At 33.9% G+C, this 19,194-nt stretch overlaps 1 protein-coding gene and 1 long non-coding RNA gene across 7 annotated transcripts in view; both read right to left on the bottom strand.

Moving 5' to 3' along the window:
• Positions 1–117: 117 nt before the first annotated feature.
• Positions 118–9,492, bottom strand: LOC122757166. Its single transcript, XR_006357095.1, has 2 exons — positions 9,050–9,492; positions 118–403 (listed from the first exon to the last, which is right to left on the bottom strand). It is a non-coding gene; the product is annotated as an uncharacterized LOC122757166 (long non-coding RNA).
• A 161-nt stretch (positions 9,493–9,653) lies between these two features.
• LOC6584550 (insulin-like growth factor 2 mRNA-binding protein 1) overlaps positions 9,654–19,194 on the bottom strand; it is a 32,259-nt gene continuing 22,718 nt past the window's right edge. For 3 of the 6 annotated variants that reach the window (XM_044008515.1, XM_044008522.1, XM_044008519.1), the window contains 5 exons: positions 12,601–12,774; positions 11,365–11,739; positions 10,577–11,285; positions 10,299–10,454; positions 9,654–10,223 (listed from right to left, as the gene is read on the bottom strand). In XM_044008515.1, coding sequence (XP_043864450.1) covers positions 9,759–10,223; positions 10,299–10,454; positions 10,577–11,285; positions 11,365–11,739; positions 12,601–12,774 — 1,879 coding nt within the window. In that variant the 3' untranslated portion in view covers positions 9,654–9,758. Of the gene's footprint in view, positions 10,224–10,298; positions 10,455–10,576; positions 11,286–11,364; positions 11,740–12,600; positions 12,775–18,467; positions 18,859–19,194 lie in introns of those variants that run through there. The other 3 variants (XM_044008511.1, XM_044008523.1, XM_044008525.1) reach the window with 3 other exon arrangements.

The raw sequence follows: 19,194 nt of genomic DNA, 5'->3' as shown, positions 1-19,194 counted from the left end.
ATGTACTTATACACATTTTGGATTCTTTTTTTTTTTTTTTTTGGTTTCTTATTTTTTGTTGCGTGTATTCTGTATTTTTTTTTTCAGTGTTTAGTTTTTTGTTTCCTTATGTTTTAGTTTTTACATTTTTATGCCTTACTTTTGCAGATACACATGCTACACATGTAATAAATTCATAATTTAGACAAGTTTTGCTTTAGGTAGGGGATTTGTTGAGTTTTCGGCTCGTGTGGTATATAGTAGTAGTTACAGTAGTTTAGTCACATACATATATAATATATACTATATATCAAATAGATTCTCGGGGGTACATTTACATCATAGTAAAAGCGTTTGGCCCTAAACACACGTTTCTTGGCATCATTTCGAGGTCGGTTGGTTGTGTGCGCTGCCTTGTCCTTGGCTGTAAACGAGATTCGTGTTGGAAATGTCGGAAAATTGAGAAGAGAAAATATAATAATAAAAAATTAAAAAAAAAAAAAAACAAGTTGTGTTGGATTTGGCCAAAGACAACATTCAATCAAAATATACAAAACATGGTAAAAATACGAAGTTTGCAAAAACTGGATCCGAGCTAAAATATGATAACTTCAATATCAATTGAAGTTGTAAAAGAAAATCAGCAAACCCAGAATCTAAAATAAAAATTGAAATAAAAAGATTTTTTTTTTTTTTTTTTTTTTTTTTTTTAATAATATTTTACTGTTTTTTTGTTGTTGTTTTGTTATATTTAAAATATTTATAGATAGTTTAGCTCAGTAATGTAGATACAATGTACAATGTAGATACATTAGGTCGCCTACACTTTTGTAGATTATCTTTTATTTATGTAGATTAATTAATGAACTTAACAAATAAAATGTAGACGACGAAAAAAAAATTTTTTAACTACAGATACGTATGTACTTTAGAAATAATTAAAGTAAAAATAAAAATATTTTAGAGTTTTTTTTTTCGTTTTTCTCTTTTGTTTATATATATTTGTGTATATATATATATATATATATATATTTTTATGTGTATTTTCTCATGTTATTATATGTGTATATATTTTGGATTATGTATAAATGTTTATGGTTCTTTACTTGGCTCGCCATTTAAATGCTTCTTCTTCTTGTTTTCAGTTGTTTTTTTTTTATGATTTGGAGATGGTGGATCCAGCGAACGGTTTTAATTATAAACTACTATCACACAGGCAAACCGTTAGCTGGACTTAGTTACTAATTCAATAGGGTTATTTACTGTTTTAAAGGTGTCTGGATAGGGGTCACCGGTGAAGGTTATTTAAGAAATGAATATAGCGAACCAAATTCAGTTTAGACATCATTTCATAAAAACTCACTATATATATATATATATATATATATATATATATATATATATATATATATATATATAAGATTGATGTGTGTGTAGGTGTGTGTGTGTGTGTTATCCTGGCCTTTGCCATTTTTTCTTTTTTTTTTATGTATTTTTTTTTCTTTTTTAAATGCAATAAACATAACGGTAACTAAATATATGTTGTAGCTCAGTCTCCAGTTGATTACCGTGTAAATTTATTACAATTAAAAAAAATTAATATTAAACACAAATATAAATTACATTATATAGAAAATGTTAAAAAAAAAAATGCGAAATATACAAAGGGCAAAAAAAAAAAAAAAAAAACAAAAAAAAAAAAAAAATAACAGCGAAACGAAAAAAGTATTAATAATTAAAATTATATTTTCTTTTCTTTTCATTTAAAATTTTCCGACGTTTTGCTGCTTTATAAATTTTGCTGTTTCGATGCACACTACATATATATATTTTATATATATTTTTTTTTTATTTTTTCTTATTTTTCTTTTATTTTTTATGGAAAATACACAAAAGCAGGCGAAATATTTGTTGTTTCATTTCGATTATTTGCTTGTTAAATACAATATTGAATTATAGAGAGAAATTAGCTTAGGGCTCGCTTCAAATTTCTATGTGTGTGAGTGTGTGTATATATGTGTGTGTCTGTCAATCATTTAATCAAACATTATCAATAATATATAGTATGTATGTATGTGGGTAGTGGTGTGTGGGCATTTTTTGTTTTGCTTTTATTTTATTATTTTTTTTTTTTTAGTTTACAGTTTGTTTTTTTTTTTTTTAACCAAATTTTTAGTACATGTAAAACGTTTACGGCTGACAAAAAATTTGTTTCAGTTATGTTTTTATTTTTGTGTTTTGTATTTGTTTTCATATTTTCACCATTCTCTTTTTTTTTTGCTCTTCTTCTTATATGCTAAAAATATATGTATGTGTGAGTGTGTGTTTTTTAGTACATTCACATAGTTTGCTTCTCAAATTTAGTTGCTTACTCAGCAACTTAAACTGTTTAATATTATAAATTATTTTTTATGTACGTTCCATGCATTGTGTTTCATATGCCAAACGTTTCAGTGGTATTTGTTGTTGTTTTTTTATTTTTTTCTTTAAAATTATTTTTTTTAGTACAGTTGTGTCGTATCCGAGTAGTTTTTAACGGTTCTGGCTGTTGTTGTCTGTCTGCTGTTTTGGTTCTGTTTCTAGTACTCTGCTCTTAACTTTAATGCTTCTAAATCTCTGACCTTATCCAGCTGTTTCATTAGTTTTGTCTTGTTTTGTTATTGTTTTCGCTTTTCTTGTTTCATTTCGAATTCATTTTTACTGTTTGGTGTTCATTTTTTATTTTGCGTCCAACTTTTCTGCAAACAAAATCATTTTATTTTCATTTATTATTATATTTGTTGTTTAAACAAAATTAACCCCCAATTTTTGTTTATTTCATTTGTTATTGTATTTTCTTCATCTTCTTTTCGTTCTTCTGACGTGCTCTGCGCTTCCGGAGTTTCACAATTTGAATACCATTATTTTTAGTACCTTAATGTTTTAAGTTAGTATTTTATGTTCGTTAAATATTTTTCTCTTGCTACTCTCATTCGTATTCGTTCTTTTACTTGCATGTGAGATTTGGCTGATTTGGCTGCTTTTTGGGCTATTTGCTGCTGCTGCTGCTGCTGTTGCTGCTTTGCTCGGCTGTTAACTTGCTATGCGTGTCGTCGTTTAGCCTACGTTAAAACTCGCATTATATCGTTATCTTTCTATATCATCGTATATAATATTAAAAAAAAAAAAGAGTGCGTATTCCAGTGTCTCTCAACTGTTTCCCCATTTTTTCTTTTTTCTTCGAAAACTTTTTCACTGTCGCCTAACAATTGAAAACAAAATATTTTTGTTTTTTTTTTTTTTTTGAGGAAATCCCTAAATTCTTCTTCTCGTTACTTCTTTATAATAGACAAAAAACAAACGAAAAAACAAAATAAATATTGATTTGTACTCACGATGTTTGTACCGCTAAAAACGTTATGTAAATATGTAAATATATGTATATAAAAAAATATGCCCTTTTTAAAAGTATTTTCCCTTCATTTTTCTTTCACTTTTTTTTTTTCATTTTTTAAGTGTTTTTAATTTTTTTTTTAGTTTTGTTTTTTGTTTTGTTTTGTTTTTTGTTTTCTTTAGAGTTTAAACTTTTAAAGGTTTTACGTTAAAAAATTAAAAAAAAAAATAATAGTATACATACATACATATATATACATAAATGGATATATATATACATATACATACATACATATACTCGTATTCGTATATATATATACATATGAATAAAATAAATAGTAAATTGTAATCGCAAAGCATTTCTTTTGTTGTTGTTGTTGTTGTTGTTGTTGCTGTTGTTGCTGTCAAATCAAATGTCAAAGTACTTTTGAAGTCCTGGGTGTGCTGCCTAGTGTGTGTGTGTGTGTGTGTGTGTGTAGGTTTATGTGTGTGTTTATCATAAAATGTACATCGAAAGCATTTTATAAAAAATAATACAATTTTTCTTTAATTTTATAATTCAATTTTTTTTTTTCGTTTTGTTTTTTAGCAGTAAATAGTTTAAATAGTTGTTAAATTTTAAAACGAGTTTATCACACCTTAAACGTTATCAGTACTTGGCACAACTTACAACACAAAAAGTACTTTTAGATAAATTAAATTTTAACTTTCGCTTGTTGTTGTTGTTGTTGGTTGTTGTCGTTTTGTTGTTTTTGTTGTCTCTCGTGTGAAAAGAAAATGGAAAATTCGCTTGGCTTGTGAAACGAACTGTCGGTCCGGCTGTCTGTCCATGTCTCTGTGTATGTGTGTGTGCCTGTGTGTGTATGCATTTGTATGTGTATGTGTCTACGTATGTGTGTTAGGTAAATGCAATTGATAAACATGAAATTATTTAAAGAATTTAATGAGCAAAATTATAGCAAATTTTAACAAAAACTTAAAAATCCGTTATAAAATGAGCTGAAGGCATTTGAATCAAGTTTTGAAATTTCAAAGACAACACCCGCCTCCTACCACCACCCATGTGTCTAAGCTAACCGTTTCTAATAACTGTTGTTGCGAACCGACTAGCGACATTCTGTGTTTTCTTCTTCTTCTTCTCCTACTTCAAATTTTTTCAATGTCACATACCAGCGTTTGTTCTTATTGTTTTCTTTTCAACTTGCAAGCTAAAATTTAATTTTCTTCAACCCCAACTCTCTTTCTTTCTTTCTTTCTTTCTTTCTCTCTCTCTCTCTCTCTCTGTCTCTTCACTTTCTCTTTAATAACGATATAAAATAGCCTCTAAATACTAAAAAATAATTTCTTTGCTGCTCTCTAAACCTTGCTCTCTCTCTCTCTCTCTCTCACTCTTCCTCTCCCTCTCTCTTTCTCGCTGTCGTTTTCAACGCGCACGCTTCTCCAACTCACATTTTGTGATTGTTCTCTGGTCAATCAATCAACTCTTGCTGCATCATTCACATCATTTATAATTATTATTAATTTAATTTTATTATTATTATTGTTTATTATTAGTTGTAATAGTGCTTGTTAAGCCCCTCCCAATTGGTATTCTTTTATATCTTAAACAGAGCATTTCATAGTCAATAGTTAGTTAGTTAACTCAACCATTCTGCTCTCTCTCTCTCTCTCTCTCTCACTTTCTAGCTTTACCTACTCTCTCTCTCCCTCTCTTTTCTCTTGCTTCAGCATTTGGAATTCTATGCAAAATAAAAACAATGCAAGTTCAGAAACATTGCCATGTTCTATCCTAGTTTATATTTTTGGAATTTTTTAGAAAAATTCGTTTTACGCTTTTTTTTTTTTTTGTTTGTTTTTTTTTTTCCACATATATAGAGTTTCATATATGTTTACTAACATCATCATAGGTCATTCATTTGGGCTTGCTAAATAGTAGTATATAAGTATATGCTCTTTGTATTGACAACTTTGGACATTTTTCCTATACGCTACACTCAAAACTCGAAGACGTCAACGAACAAAATTTTATATATATATATATGTATATATATTTATATATATGTCTATATATATATATATATATTCTCTCAATCATAACAAAACAAGTTTTTCATCAGTTTATATATACTTTTATATATATATATATATATATATATATATATATATATATATATATATATATATATATATATAGATATATAAATATATATATATATATATATATATATACATATATATAAATATATATACATACATATATAAATATTTATAAATATTACTGTTATGCCTAGAAAAAATTCCTTTGTATATACACACTTCATAATAAACCTGCCCATCCCCCATGCTCCAAATTTACTCAAGCTACACAAAACGTTCAGTTATATATGGGACTGTATAGCAGCTGCTTCTTCTTTCCTTCTTTCTTTCTATCTTTCTTATCTCTTACTCCTTCTTAATAGGAAATAGCAAAACATTAACAATTTTCACTTGATTTATTCCATAATGGGTCTGGTGGTTCGTAGTTCGTGGTTCTTGGTTCTGATTCTGGTTTCAGTTGCGGTTCTGAGTTTGAGTTTTAGTTCTATGTCTGGATCTGTCCTGCGTACTCTCAATTGGCATGCAACTCAGGGCGTCAACGCTGGCACATATGAGCGAGCTATATGTCTATCTCTCTTTAGTGTGCAGTGTTGGTTAATGGCGGAAAGTATCTATCCTTTTCGCCCACTCTAAGGCTCAGAGTTGCTCTTGTTGTTGCTGTTGTTATTATTGTTGTTTTCTGTTATATTCGTCGCTTACTTTTTGTTTGTTTTAATTTTATATGTATGTATATCAGGTTATTTTCTTCTTTTCTTTTCTTTTCTTTTATTTCATTGCTTAAAAACTATCAAAATTATCTTCTCTTTATGATTATTTTCAATCATTTTTGTTTTTTGTTTTTCTCCTTTTCAGTTTCTTCTGCAATTGTTCAGCTCATACTTTATATATTTCGTTAGGTTGCTCTTTTCTTAAGCTTTTCCTGCTCTTTTAACATTTATTTGATTTGCTTTACATTTATCGCTTGCTTTGTATTTCTTTTTTTTTTTTTTTTTTTTTTTTACTTGAGTTTTTTTTTTTTTTTTTTGTCATATAAGATAATGCACTTACATTGAGGTATTTGAATTACTTTTTCAATCTTCGTCAATAGATCTTTCCGTATGTTTTTCTTCCTTTTTTTTCCTTTCTTTCTTTCTTGTTGTGTTATATGTATAACAAACAAATAAAAAAAATAAAAAACAAAATAAAAAACTCTGTCCTAAATCTGCCCTAAAATGCTTTGAGTTTTCGAATTTGAATTTGAATCTTTGTCTGTTATGAAACGGTTTTTTCTTCTCTTGTTAGTTTTCTTCTGGCCGAAATGTTGATTTTGTTGTTGTTGTTCTATTCAGTTATAAATGCACGAATATAACAGTCTAAAATGCAAGTGTTATACAGGCAAAAGTAACGCAAAGCCCGAGCTGTTAACTGTCTATTGTATTGTAATCTATATATTTAACAGATCTATATATATATATATATATTTATATATATAAAGTCTGCATATATATATAGGATATATATCTAACTTAATGCAGTAAGAAAACAAAAAGGGAATATAGTGATTAATCTATGTGAATATGTATGTATTTATGTAATTAAAGATGCTTGTTTATGTAATATGTATGTAATGTAATGTTTAACAAACAAAAAAATTGTAAAATATGTATATAAAAAAAAGAAGATATATAAGTGGTTAATAATAATAAAAAATTTCACGTTATTATTCTCTATTTCTATGTCTATTTCAACAAAATTGGGCTATTGTCTTGGCTCCTGTTTGATTGTTTGTTGCTCCGATTCAGTTACTTCAGTTACGATTTTAGCAGCTATGGAAAATTAACTGTTTTACACTATATTTGTATGTATATGCATATACATCTATTTTATGTTTGCTGTGTAAATTAGAGGAAAGAAAACGTATGCGAAATAATAATGACAAGTTCGGTACATTGATGTACATTGATGTATGTACGAAACGCCAACATTTAAACTATGAATGAAATCTTAAAAAGAAAAAAAAAAAAAAGTGACAACATTTGGCCCGCATTTCGGCCACAGCATGTTTGGGCCTGAAATGGGGCCGCATATTGTAATGTGTTGTTATATATAGGTATACATATGTTGTGATTTATATAACAGCTTGTTGTTAACGTTTCTCGTTTCTCTCTTCTTTTTTTTTATAACTTTTCTTTTAATATAACACTTTTATGTAACACTTGTTGCTTGTTTTTTTCGTTATATAAAAATTAACATTTCAGCACCGTTATTTTTTGTTTTTGTTTCAAGGCAAACAGATTACAATGCTCTCCTCTCCTCTCCTCTCCTCCTCCTTCTCCTTCTCCTCCACTCTCTCGCTCTCTACCTTCGACTTCCTCTCCTCCTCTATCGCTCAAACAATAGTAACAATTCAGTTTCATATATATACTCGTAATCTCAAATTCTCAATTCTCGAAAACTATTATACACAGCTGTACACTAACATTGCTTGCTTGGCATTTAGGTGAGAGACACAACTTAAATATAAACTATATATTCGTAGGACTATATATATATATATATATATATATATATATATATATATATATATATATATATATATATATATATATATATGTGTGTGTGTATTGTAATATTCTTTTCTTTTTTGTTTTTTCTTTTCAGTTAAGTTATACTACAAAGTTGTCTGCGTCTCATCGCTGGCTCGACTTGGCGGGTATAACAGTTGTTTCTTAGCTGTTATACACAGAGAGTACAGATAAAATACATATGTATAAATGTGTGTGTGTGTGTGTGTTTGTGTGAGACTGTATGTGTGTGTATATATACACCTATGGAAAACTCTTATTTCGACCCTCGAATTGAACACTTGTGTGTTGTATAATTTATGGTATTTACGTTTCATTACATTCATGTTTAGTTGTTGGTTTTTTTTTTTTTTTTTTTTTTTTTTTTGTGTTTTGATTTATTTTTCGTTTTAGTTGGTTTCGCCTTTCTTTTAGGTTAGTTTTAAGTGAGGTTTTTAAGTTTAATTGTAGTTTTTATCTACTTATAGGTTGTTGTTGATTTTTTTGTTTTATTAAAAGGTGGGCTAAAGTTGACACCTGCTTGAAATTTGGGATATTTTCTTTCTTTGTTTGTTTGTTTTTGTTTTAATTAGCAAATACGAAATATAGTATTAATATTTAATTATAAAATACAATTTTAAATTTTGTTTTGTTTTCCTTTCTGTTTCGCTGCTGCTGTCCTTCTATCTGATTTGTATACAATGAACTGTTACAAATTTTATGCAAAATCAAATGCAATATGCTTAATAAAATTCAAGAGAAAACAATTATAAAACACACACACAAACCAATTGATTGGTTTTAGTTTTTCTTTTTGCTTTTCACTTTCGTTTCTTTTTTTTTTTTTTTTTGTTTGTTTGTTTGTTCACTTAATTTACGCTTACTAAAAAGGATTTAAAAAAAAAATAAAATAATTCATAAAAATGTTTAATTTTATGTTGTTTCTATATATATATATATATTCATATATATAAATATATTAAAAAAAAAAAGAATTTACTGCCGTAAGGCATAGTTTTTGAATTTTCTTTTCGTTAATTCTTTCATTTTTTTCTTACTTTTGTTTAGTTGTGTTTCTTTTTGTTGTGTGTTACTCTCCTCCTCATTCTTTTCATGAGGCAAAATATTCATCTGCAGAGGGGGACTGGCTTATTGGTAAAAAGCTGCTGAATAAAGATCGGGCATTTATCTCTCTTCAATTATGTATTTGTGGTATGTGTGTGTGGTGTGTGTGGTGTGTGTGTGTGTGTGCCTGGCTGTGTGTTTGTTGTTCAGTAGAAATGATAAACAATTTCAAAAACCTGAGCAGTCACACCATGAGAAACAACAATTCAGTGCGTTGCCATTCAACATTTAGGCGCCTCATGCTGGGAACACCCTGTGTTTTATTTGATAAGCAAGCATTTGACAGTTGTACACATTGCCTTCTCGCTCTCCTTCCTAGCTGCTAGAGAGCGCTGCGCTGTTGCTCTTTGGCTGCTCATTCGCTGTTGCATTTCTATCAATTCTCTTGCTCTTCTTGTTGAGCTGCAGAGGGACGAGAGTTGCTGTTGTTGTTGTTGTTGATCTTCATGTTGCTTCTGCTGATGTTGCAACAACTGCAAGTTGTTGCCTGATTGAAGTTCAAAGAAATCCAAATGTAGGTTTGTCTTCTTGCTATTGCCATTATGGTAAATTCTTGACGTTGTTGTTCAAGTTGAGTTTTGCCCGACTCTTCTGCACTGCCCTTGCCCCTGCCCCAGTCCCACACACGGCTGCTGCAGCTTCTTACTGCTGTGAACTCGCCAGCTGCTGCTGCTGTTGTTGCTGCTGCTGCTGTTGTTGTTGTTGGGTGGCAGCCGATGCATTGTTGCCGGGCGGCGGCGACGGCTGCTGCTGCTGCAATTGATGTGAGGACGCTGTCGACGACGCCTGCTGCTGCTGATGATGCGCAGGTGGCGCCGACGACGCCGACGACGATTGATGATGTGATTGCGGCGGCAGCGGCTGCTGCTGCTGCGACGGCGACTGTTGCTGCTGCTGCTGTTGCTGCTGCTGTTGTTGTTGTTGCTGCGGCTGCTGCGGCTGCTGCTGTTGAGTCCCACTTGGCGCAGCGCCGGCTAATGTCTGTTGTTGTTGCTGTTGCTGTTGTTGTTGTTGTTGCAATTGTTGTTCTTTGGCAGCCTTCTGTTTTTTGGTCACTGGTGGCGGATTTGTCGATAGCATCATGGCACGAATTCGTCGCTGTGCAGACTGCAAAATCCATTAAACAATTGTTAAATAACTCATGCACTATTACAATTACTATGACTCCACTCAATGTCCTACCTGAACGCTGTAGAATGGCCCAATGATGTGCACAGGTGTCTCTTCATCGCCGCCTGAGGGTGGCGCCAGCGCATGCTCTGGCAGCTTAATGACGCTACCCGTCACACGTTGCAACTCACGCACGTTCTGTCCGCCCTTGCCAATGATGCGTCCGACCTGGCGGATGAACGGAAATACAATGTATAAAATATATGAAATATACAAATTCACTGAAGCTACTATAGCACGAATCAATCTATGCTTCTACATGCGCTTCTGTATCGGATCAGCTGACGCACCTGGGAGCTGGCGACAAGCAGCTCAACGGTTAGGCGCACATCGTCCGTGCCGCACATGAAACCCTCCTCGCGCATCTTCTCAAATATCATATACTGCGCCTTCCACTGACCCTCCGGTGTGCCAACAATCGTGACCTTGCGCTCCGTTTGTTGGTCCAGCGGCTTGTCGGCGTCGAGGGGCGCAATTTTGAGGGATGCGCTCGAGAAGCGCATTATGCTGCGTATGTGCGAGCCCTTGGTGCCGATGATGGCCCCAACTGCATTGTTTGGTATATAGAGAAACGTGGTCTCCTGCATATCGTTGGGGAAGGCCGGTGGCACCACGCTGGCCGGTGTCTTGGACATGGCAAAGCTTTGACACGAGGGGAACGGCATGCTTGTGTTGAAGACCATGCCGTTGCCCGGTGTCGACATCATTGCCATGGGATGGAGACCGGGGAACATGAGGCTCTGAGGCGCCATTGCCTGCAAATCGTTCTCATAGCTTTGGCGCAGTTTGGTGCTGATTTGGTTTTCTGCACGGGACATGTTCTCGATGAGGCCCTTCACCGTGATGATACGCTCCAGATTGAAGCTGTTGATGTCGTTGATGGAACTAACGGTTATCTTCGTATCCGTATCCTGCATAATGCGTTTAATCGTGTTGCCGCTCTTTCCAATGATGCGACCAATTAAATTATTATGGGCTAGTATCTTCAAGCAGATCTCACTGCAACATAAGGGAGAGCGAGGGAGAGATATAAGTATAAGTACGTATAGATCGTTCTATAATATATTGCTTCTCTTACCCCTTATTCGTGGACAGTGCCTCTTGTTGCATAACTTCCAGTATGCGCTTGCACGCATTGGTACAGTTCTCCGGATTGCCATAAATCGTAATGGACTTTTCGAGGGAGCCAACATTCTCCTTGCGATGCACATCGACACGGGCCCGACTCTGTTGTGTGATGGTGCGTATGGTTGTGCCCTGTCTGCCAATGATGGCGCCCACCATCTCGCTCTGCACCAGAATGCGTAGCGGGAAGTCCGCCTGGCGGCCGGGTCCCGGCATTCCCGGATACGGATTGCGCTGATTGCGTATGCTTCGGCGTTGATTTTTGTCCAATTGCTCGGCGTGCAGTTTACTGCCCTCGAATTCGACGCCGTTCAGGCCACCAGCAGCTCTATGGGAGACGACGGCGCGACAAAAACAAACAACGAAAACAAAACAGAAACGGAAGAAAAATAAACAAGCATTAAAAACGGAACGAAAAATATGATGCGAAAACAAAGAGAAGAGACGAGAAAAATTCGATCAGTGTGAGAAAAGTGATAGAAGGGGACAGTTTTGATGAATATACATATGTACGTATGTATGTATGCATAAGTGTTGTGTATATACATATATATATAAATAGATATACATATATATATATATATATAATTTGATAGCGATTAGGATCAGATCGACAGGCAATGTATATATATATCACATATATATGGTTGCTACAATCACAAACGCCCTAGACACACACGACAGCCCCCACTTCCGACCCCGCCCCCACTGTCACAGCCAAGTCTCCTTGCCTCCCCCGCCCCTCAACCAACGAAATGGTGGAAAGGTAAGATACTACTGAGATTTTAATGGGATTTGATCTACAATAACTATACACATATACATATATACATACATATACATCACATATACATACATACGCATATTGAGAGGTTCGAATTTCGATGAGACTAATTGATAAATAACGGAAAAATCAGCGAGCTTTCGATAATTTCCCATCTATATACACACATACACATATATATCTATACAGGCATACATATATATATATATTTATATGTGTATATGTATGCACATATGTATGTATGCTCGACACTTAACACGAGATTTTGAACCATGTCAAAACTCAAAAATCTTGTATTAAGTAAATTTTGATAATTTTTTTGTTTCGAATTTCTTATATATGGTTTTTCTTTTAATTAATTTCTATTTATATATATATACTTTTTTTATTGTTGAATGTATATACCTTTGCGCCTGCTCAGGATTTTCGAATGTTATATGTACTGTTTGAGTATTTTGATCCTTACTAGAAATAGCCTCACACTGTTTGACGATGCCATAGGGCTTCAGTAGCGGTTCGATGTCTTCGAAACGTGTTTGCAGCGGTATGCCGCTTATTAAGATTTTTGATGTCGTAACACTGTGAAGAAAATAGCGTAAAAACACACACAAAAACAAAAAACAAAACGAAAAAAGAAAGAAAACAAAAAGAGAAATAAGAAATAAGAAACAAATCAAAAACAAACAAAGAAAAATTAGAACAGAAACAAAAAAAAAAAAAAGAAAACACATTAACAAAAATAAAAGTTCAGTTAAGGTACAATTGTTTCATTTTTTTGTTTTATTTGTACAAAATTAAAAAATTAAAAAAAAAAAAAAGAGGCAAACCAAAAAAAAGAAGTAGAATAGAAAGGAAAAGGAGAGAGCAGTTTGTCAGTAAAAGAGTCAGCAGCGTAACTAACATCTATAGAGCGAGATAGCGAGCGTGAATATTATAAGAGAGACTGCAAGGATTCGATATGCTGGATTTATATAGAGTATCGCAAATTTATATTTATATTGATTTTAGCTTTAATTCATTGTATTATACCCTGAACCCATTTTCAATGGTAAATCTGGGTATAATATATATTTTTTTAATTTTAATTTATTTTGATTTGGATTTGAAATTATTCTTATTTTCATTTTTCTTTGCAATATTAGGGGCTGTGTGCTGTCGGTTTGACGATGATGAATGATAATGCAACAAGATTCGAATGACAAAATGTGTGATAGAGAGAGAGGGAGAGAAAAGGAGAGGGTCGGAGAAAGGGAGGAGAGAGCGAGTAGAAGAGAAAGCAATGTATATACACATATATATTGGTGCTTCGACTATTTTAAAGCTCTAACTAAACTAATTGTGGGCGTAGCAAATGACATGTATATGAATATATGAGTTAAACACGTTTACATACATTTTACATTTACATTCACAAAGGGAGCATTACAAAACATAGGTAGCAAATATATGCAGCTTAACATACATATGCAAGAGAAAGAGAGACAGAGACAGAGAGAGAGAGAGATGGAGACAGATAACATCCTGTTGCCATAACGGCATCGTAACTGCAGCCAGGCAGACAGACAACTCGAGCAAAATACTAACTAACAGCAAAAACTCGATTCTCATTTTGCAAAATCAACAACAACAGCAATACAAGATCAGCAACACTGCAAAAATCTCGATCGGCTGCTGCTGCCATCAGCGCCGCCGTCGTCGACTGGAATGTTGCACATTTAATATCGTGTTTATTTTTCTTGGAAGTAATTTCACTCCAGTCGCAGCCAGCGTCGCCACAAAACCCAAAAAAAGACGTAAAATGATAATGAATTGAGATCGACGTCTTAATACCCTTCTGCACATATCAAAGATATTTTGAAAAATATTATTATATAAATTTATATTTATATTTATATTTATATTTATATTTATATTTATATTTATATTTATATTTATATTTATATTTATATTTATATTTATATTTATATTTATATTTATATTTATATTTATATTTATATTTATATTTATATTTATATTTATATTTATATTTATATTTATATTTATATTTATATTTATATTTATATTTATATTTATATTTATATTTATATTTATATTTATATTTATATTTATATTTATATTTATATTTATATTTATATTTATATTTATATTTATATTTATATTTATATTTATATTTATATTTATATTTATATTTATATTTATATTTATATTTATATTTATATTTATATTTATATTTATATTTATATTTATATTTAATAATCTCTCATATTAGAACTTCTTATTCAATTAAAAAGCTTCCCGCAATTCCAGCGAATTCACAGCGTGTGGCAACTCTATTTATGAATGAAAGCGCGCGCCGCTACTGATCGATAAGAGAGTGCAAGAGAGAGTGAGCGTATAAGCACAGAGCGAATTCACCACAAGGCGAATTGGCAATGCAAAAGGCCATAGATGCATGCGGCTATGTATGTGTGGCTGTGCTTGTGTCTGCCGTCGAATTGAGTTTGTCAATCTTCAAAGCCGACAAGAACAACAACAACACCAGTTTCACATACCGGCCGTCTTCTTCTCCAGCAGCAGCACAAGGCGCATTCCATTGCCACATATGTATGTCTCTTATCCGTCTCTGCGTCTCTGCACGACTCTCTCTTAGCTTGTATTCATTCTTGCTCTTTCTATTGCTGTTTTTTTTTTTTTTTGTGAATATGTGTATGCACAAGTATATCTCTGTGTGTGCTGAAGCTTATTTTTTTCTACTTTTTCACTGCTTGTTTTTCCAGGAATTGAAGTCGAAACGACAGCGAATAATTTGCTGCCGCCGCCGCTTTTTATTTCCTTTTCGACTCTTGCTCGGAGTTGAGAGTTTTGCGCTTTTGGCTTGTCTTGCATTTTTTCTGCCGCTTCCTCTCAAACTGTTCAACTGTTGCGCACAGTTTAAGCAGAACTGCGCATGCGTCACATGTCACAAACATGTGCGGGCTATTTTAGTATTTAATTTCGAAGAGAAGAGGTAAGCCCACATTACGCCCACCACGCCCATATGGCACAGCCTCAAAAATATGTAAATGTCAGCACTGCTGCAGTTCGTTGACGTCGCCTCGTGCTTAAGCAACAATAGAGAACTTTGCACCTACTCCCTCTTTTGCTCTGCTCTCCTTCTCCAACTCTCTCCCTTAATGTCTGTCACTTAAGAGAGGGCAAATTGCTAATGTAGTTATACGCTCTCTACCGAATGAGCTGAGCGGCATATTAGTTTTGTAGTATGTTTGTGTGGATGTTAAGTAAATATAAAAACCACATGTGAAACATTCTTATACCAATCATAAAGTTAACAGTAAATGCCGACTACTGCTAACATGAACATTTATTTGTATGCATTTCAATTGATAAAGATAGAGTATTGTAGAGTCGGTGCAATGCGAGAGTAATCTTTTTTTATAATTGTATTTGACATGTGACTGACTGACGCTCGTGCTGGCGCCCCTGCTAAGCAATGACCTCTGCTGCTTCGCACTCGCTCACAAAAGCTCACACACACGCGCAAAATACATACTCACACACACACCTGAACGCAGACGCGCGCTTGTACTTTGTTATCACTGCACGCGCCCCTCTGCCTTTGTGCCGCGCAATCAATATGCTACACGTCCACATGTACACACACACTTAAGCATTTTTACACATACACACATACACGCACGCGTACGGTACGCTGGCTGCGCAGCTGACGTCAGCGCTCACACTTCGACTGCATTCTATGTTGTTTATTTTGGCATTAAATGCACACATATATGTATGTGTGTGCATGTGCATGGGTGTGAATGCGTCTTATTATATTTAGCATACATACATATGTATATAGGTGTTGCTCACACACACGCACTCTTATACACACATGTGTTGCATCATTCAGTTTTGAGTTACTTTGAACAAGGTGCGTACATGTTCTCTCTCTATATATATAAATATATACATACATACAGACATGCATGCATCTGTGAGTTCATGTGTGTGAGTGAGCACGTTTCGTTGTTTGTCTTTTGCTGTTTTTATTAATTTTATGAATGAAAATGTCTGAAATCTGTTGCATCGCCGCCTTCTACAGCTGCGCTTGCTGTGCTTTGCTTTGCTGTTTTTGTTTTTCTTTGCGCATTTGCATTCGCCTGCATATTTATTTACATAAAAACACACATACATCCATAGACATATCAAAACTTATTTATACAAGCATAGATCGCTGCACTGCATGACGCATACTTGCGTGCACATATTTCTATATATATATATATATTTATGTGTCTGGTGCTTTGCCTTTAGTCAGTACCAGTGCACTCCTCCACCAGTTGCTTTCGCGTCACTCTTGCAGCGCCAGCTACCGTTAGTTTTTACTGTTGTTAATGCACACTACAAAGAGCTGCAGCAGCTTCATTCTCTTTCGCTATTTTCGATTTTATTTTCTTTTTTTCTTTTTTGCGTTACTTATCTATTGCCCCCCTCCCACTGCAGCTGTGGCTAGCTGACGCTAGTCTTTGTCAACATATGTCTATACACACGCATATGTATATATATGTGCATATGTATTTGTAACTATATTACAGTATATACTCGAAACTTGTTTCAGGCTGTCGTTGCATTTTTGTTATTGTTGCCGTTTTGACCCAAATTGCCCGGCAAAAGCCGCACACAAACAAATATATATGTATGTATGTTTGTATATGTATATCCCTTGCATTTGCTTAGCCCCTGTTGCAATTGCTTTTCCCACTCTGCTTCTCTGCTATTAACGTTTTTTTTTTCCTAGTTGCTTTGACAGTTCTTAAGTCAAATAGAAATGGGTCATTTACCAATTGCAGCACTCATTAGTGGGGCATGCGGCAAGCCATAGCAGTAATGTCACAAATTATAGTGAGAAAAAAACAGCGCCAAACAATACTCTTTACTTAGATCAAATATTTACACTGTATATGATATTTATATCATATATATTACATACAATTTTATTATATATACATATGTATCATCCATATGATATAATAGTTATAATTTGAACAACTTTAGTTTCATTAACTACATAAGTAATTCGAAAATGTAGAAAAATATTTACATATTCATGACATACTCATCACTAGGCAATTCGTATGTACTCAATGTAAGGGTATACGGGGAAGTTTAATTGCTTAATTTATTATACCCTGAACCCATTGAAAATGGGAAATCAGGGTATAATGGTTTTGTGAAAAAGTATGTAACGGGCAGAAGGAGGCGTGGCAGACCCCATAAAGTATATATATTCTTGATCAGCGCGACGAGCTGAGTTGATATAGCCCTGTCCGTCTGTCCGTCCGTCCGTCCGTCCGTCCGTATGAGTGCGTCGATCTCAGAAGTTATAAGAGCTAGAGAGCTGAAATTTGACATGCATACTCGTGTGTACCATACGCAGTACGAGTTTGCTTTATTTTTTCGATAAATCGTCCGATAACTTTTTTATCGAGAATAATCGAAAAATTGATTTTGTTTTTTCAGCCTAATTTGAACATTTTTAGACCTGGAGTGTTCAAATTTGGGTTGTATATAAAGTTAATTGATACAAAGATTTTGTAATTTACAGATTTTGGATACCACGCCCCCTTCTCCCCCAATTTGTAAAAAACGCATTTCAAGTACTAGAGACTTGTGCTTTGGAATGTACACACATATTCATCATATGATTACACTCTGAAAGTTTCATTAAGATCTTATGTCTACAAAAGAAATTATTCAACAAATAAATTCTCATAATATTGCCCACACTGCAGCGCAGCCCAAGCGCAGTCGCTGCTTACTGCGCAGTTAGCAGAGCGCAGGCTTATGCGTGCGTGTGGATGCATGTGTATGTATGTGTGCATAAAAATGCAGAATGATTAGAATATCAGCTTAGAGGGTTCAGGGTATCTCCTAGTCGAGCAGTCTCGACTAGAGCCTTCTTACTTGTTTTAATCTGGTATATTTACTTAATGAGCAATGTGACACAAATACAAACACAAATATGTTGTGAATGAGTGCAGAGCTACGAGTGAAAAAAAGAAGTTAAATCAAATCAAATAAAAGTTGTTCCCCCTGCAATTTGATTTTCAATAAGTTGGCAACACCGAATATGACCGATCTACTGTTGGAAGCTAGCAAAACATAGCTGTTTACCAACACTGAAAACACACATTTCCGCTCAATAATGAGCATTGAGCGAGTGAGATAGACAAAGACAGAAGGAGAGAGAGACACTATTCAAAAACACTCACCGATCATAAACACGTAATAATTTTGTATTTTGTTGTTGATGATTATAATAATGATTACTGTTGATATTGATTCTGTTGTTATAGCTGCTGCCGGTGTGGTTGTTGTTGGGGTAATTACCGCCGCCGCCGCCGCCGCTGTTGTTGCTGTGCATTTTCAGTTTTTTTCTTGTTTCAGTTTCAGTATCGGTTTCTGTTTCTGCTTTTGCTGCAATTTCGTGTTTGTAATTTTCTGCTTGTTTGTGCGTATGGAAATCTATGTATGTATGTGTGTATATTACTTCTACACATACATATACACACACAGCTTTTGCTCTCACTTTTTCTATTTGTCGTTCTTTTTCTTTGTTTGTTTTGCCTTTTCTTTACTTCATAGAAAAATCAACTCAACTAACTAAAAGAGATGCATGACAAAGTTGGGAGAAGAGGCAACGCAAATGCACACACACGCGCACGCATACATGCGTATACAGGTATAAGAGACCGAAGAGAACGCGAGCGCGTTAAGTGGAATTACAAATACAATTGAAAACGTCGCGATCATGACGCCAACGCTAGTCGCACAGCCACTGAGGAGCTCATACACTTCGTGCGTTAAACACGACACACACACATATATACATAATCTCTCGCATGCCTACGCGGCTACAAATGAATGTGTTGTGTGTGTGTGTGTGTGAACAAGAGAGAACGCTTCGGTAGCTTCAGTCTCGCTCACTACGAACGCTTC

Source organism: Drosophila mojavensis, unplaced genomic scaffold, assembly GCF_018153725.1.
Source record: "Drosophila mojavensis isolate 15081-1352.22 unplaced genomic scaffold, ASM1815372v1 contig_136, whole genome shotgun sequence".
In the NCBI taxonomy this organism is placed as follows: Eukaryota; Metazoa; Arthropoda; class Insecta; order Diptera; family Drosophilidae; genus Drosophila; species Drosophila mojavensis.
The sequence above is the reverse complement of the archived record's forward strand: the minus strand, read 5'-3'. Positions and strand labels throughout refer to the sequence as shown.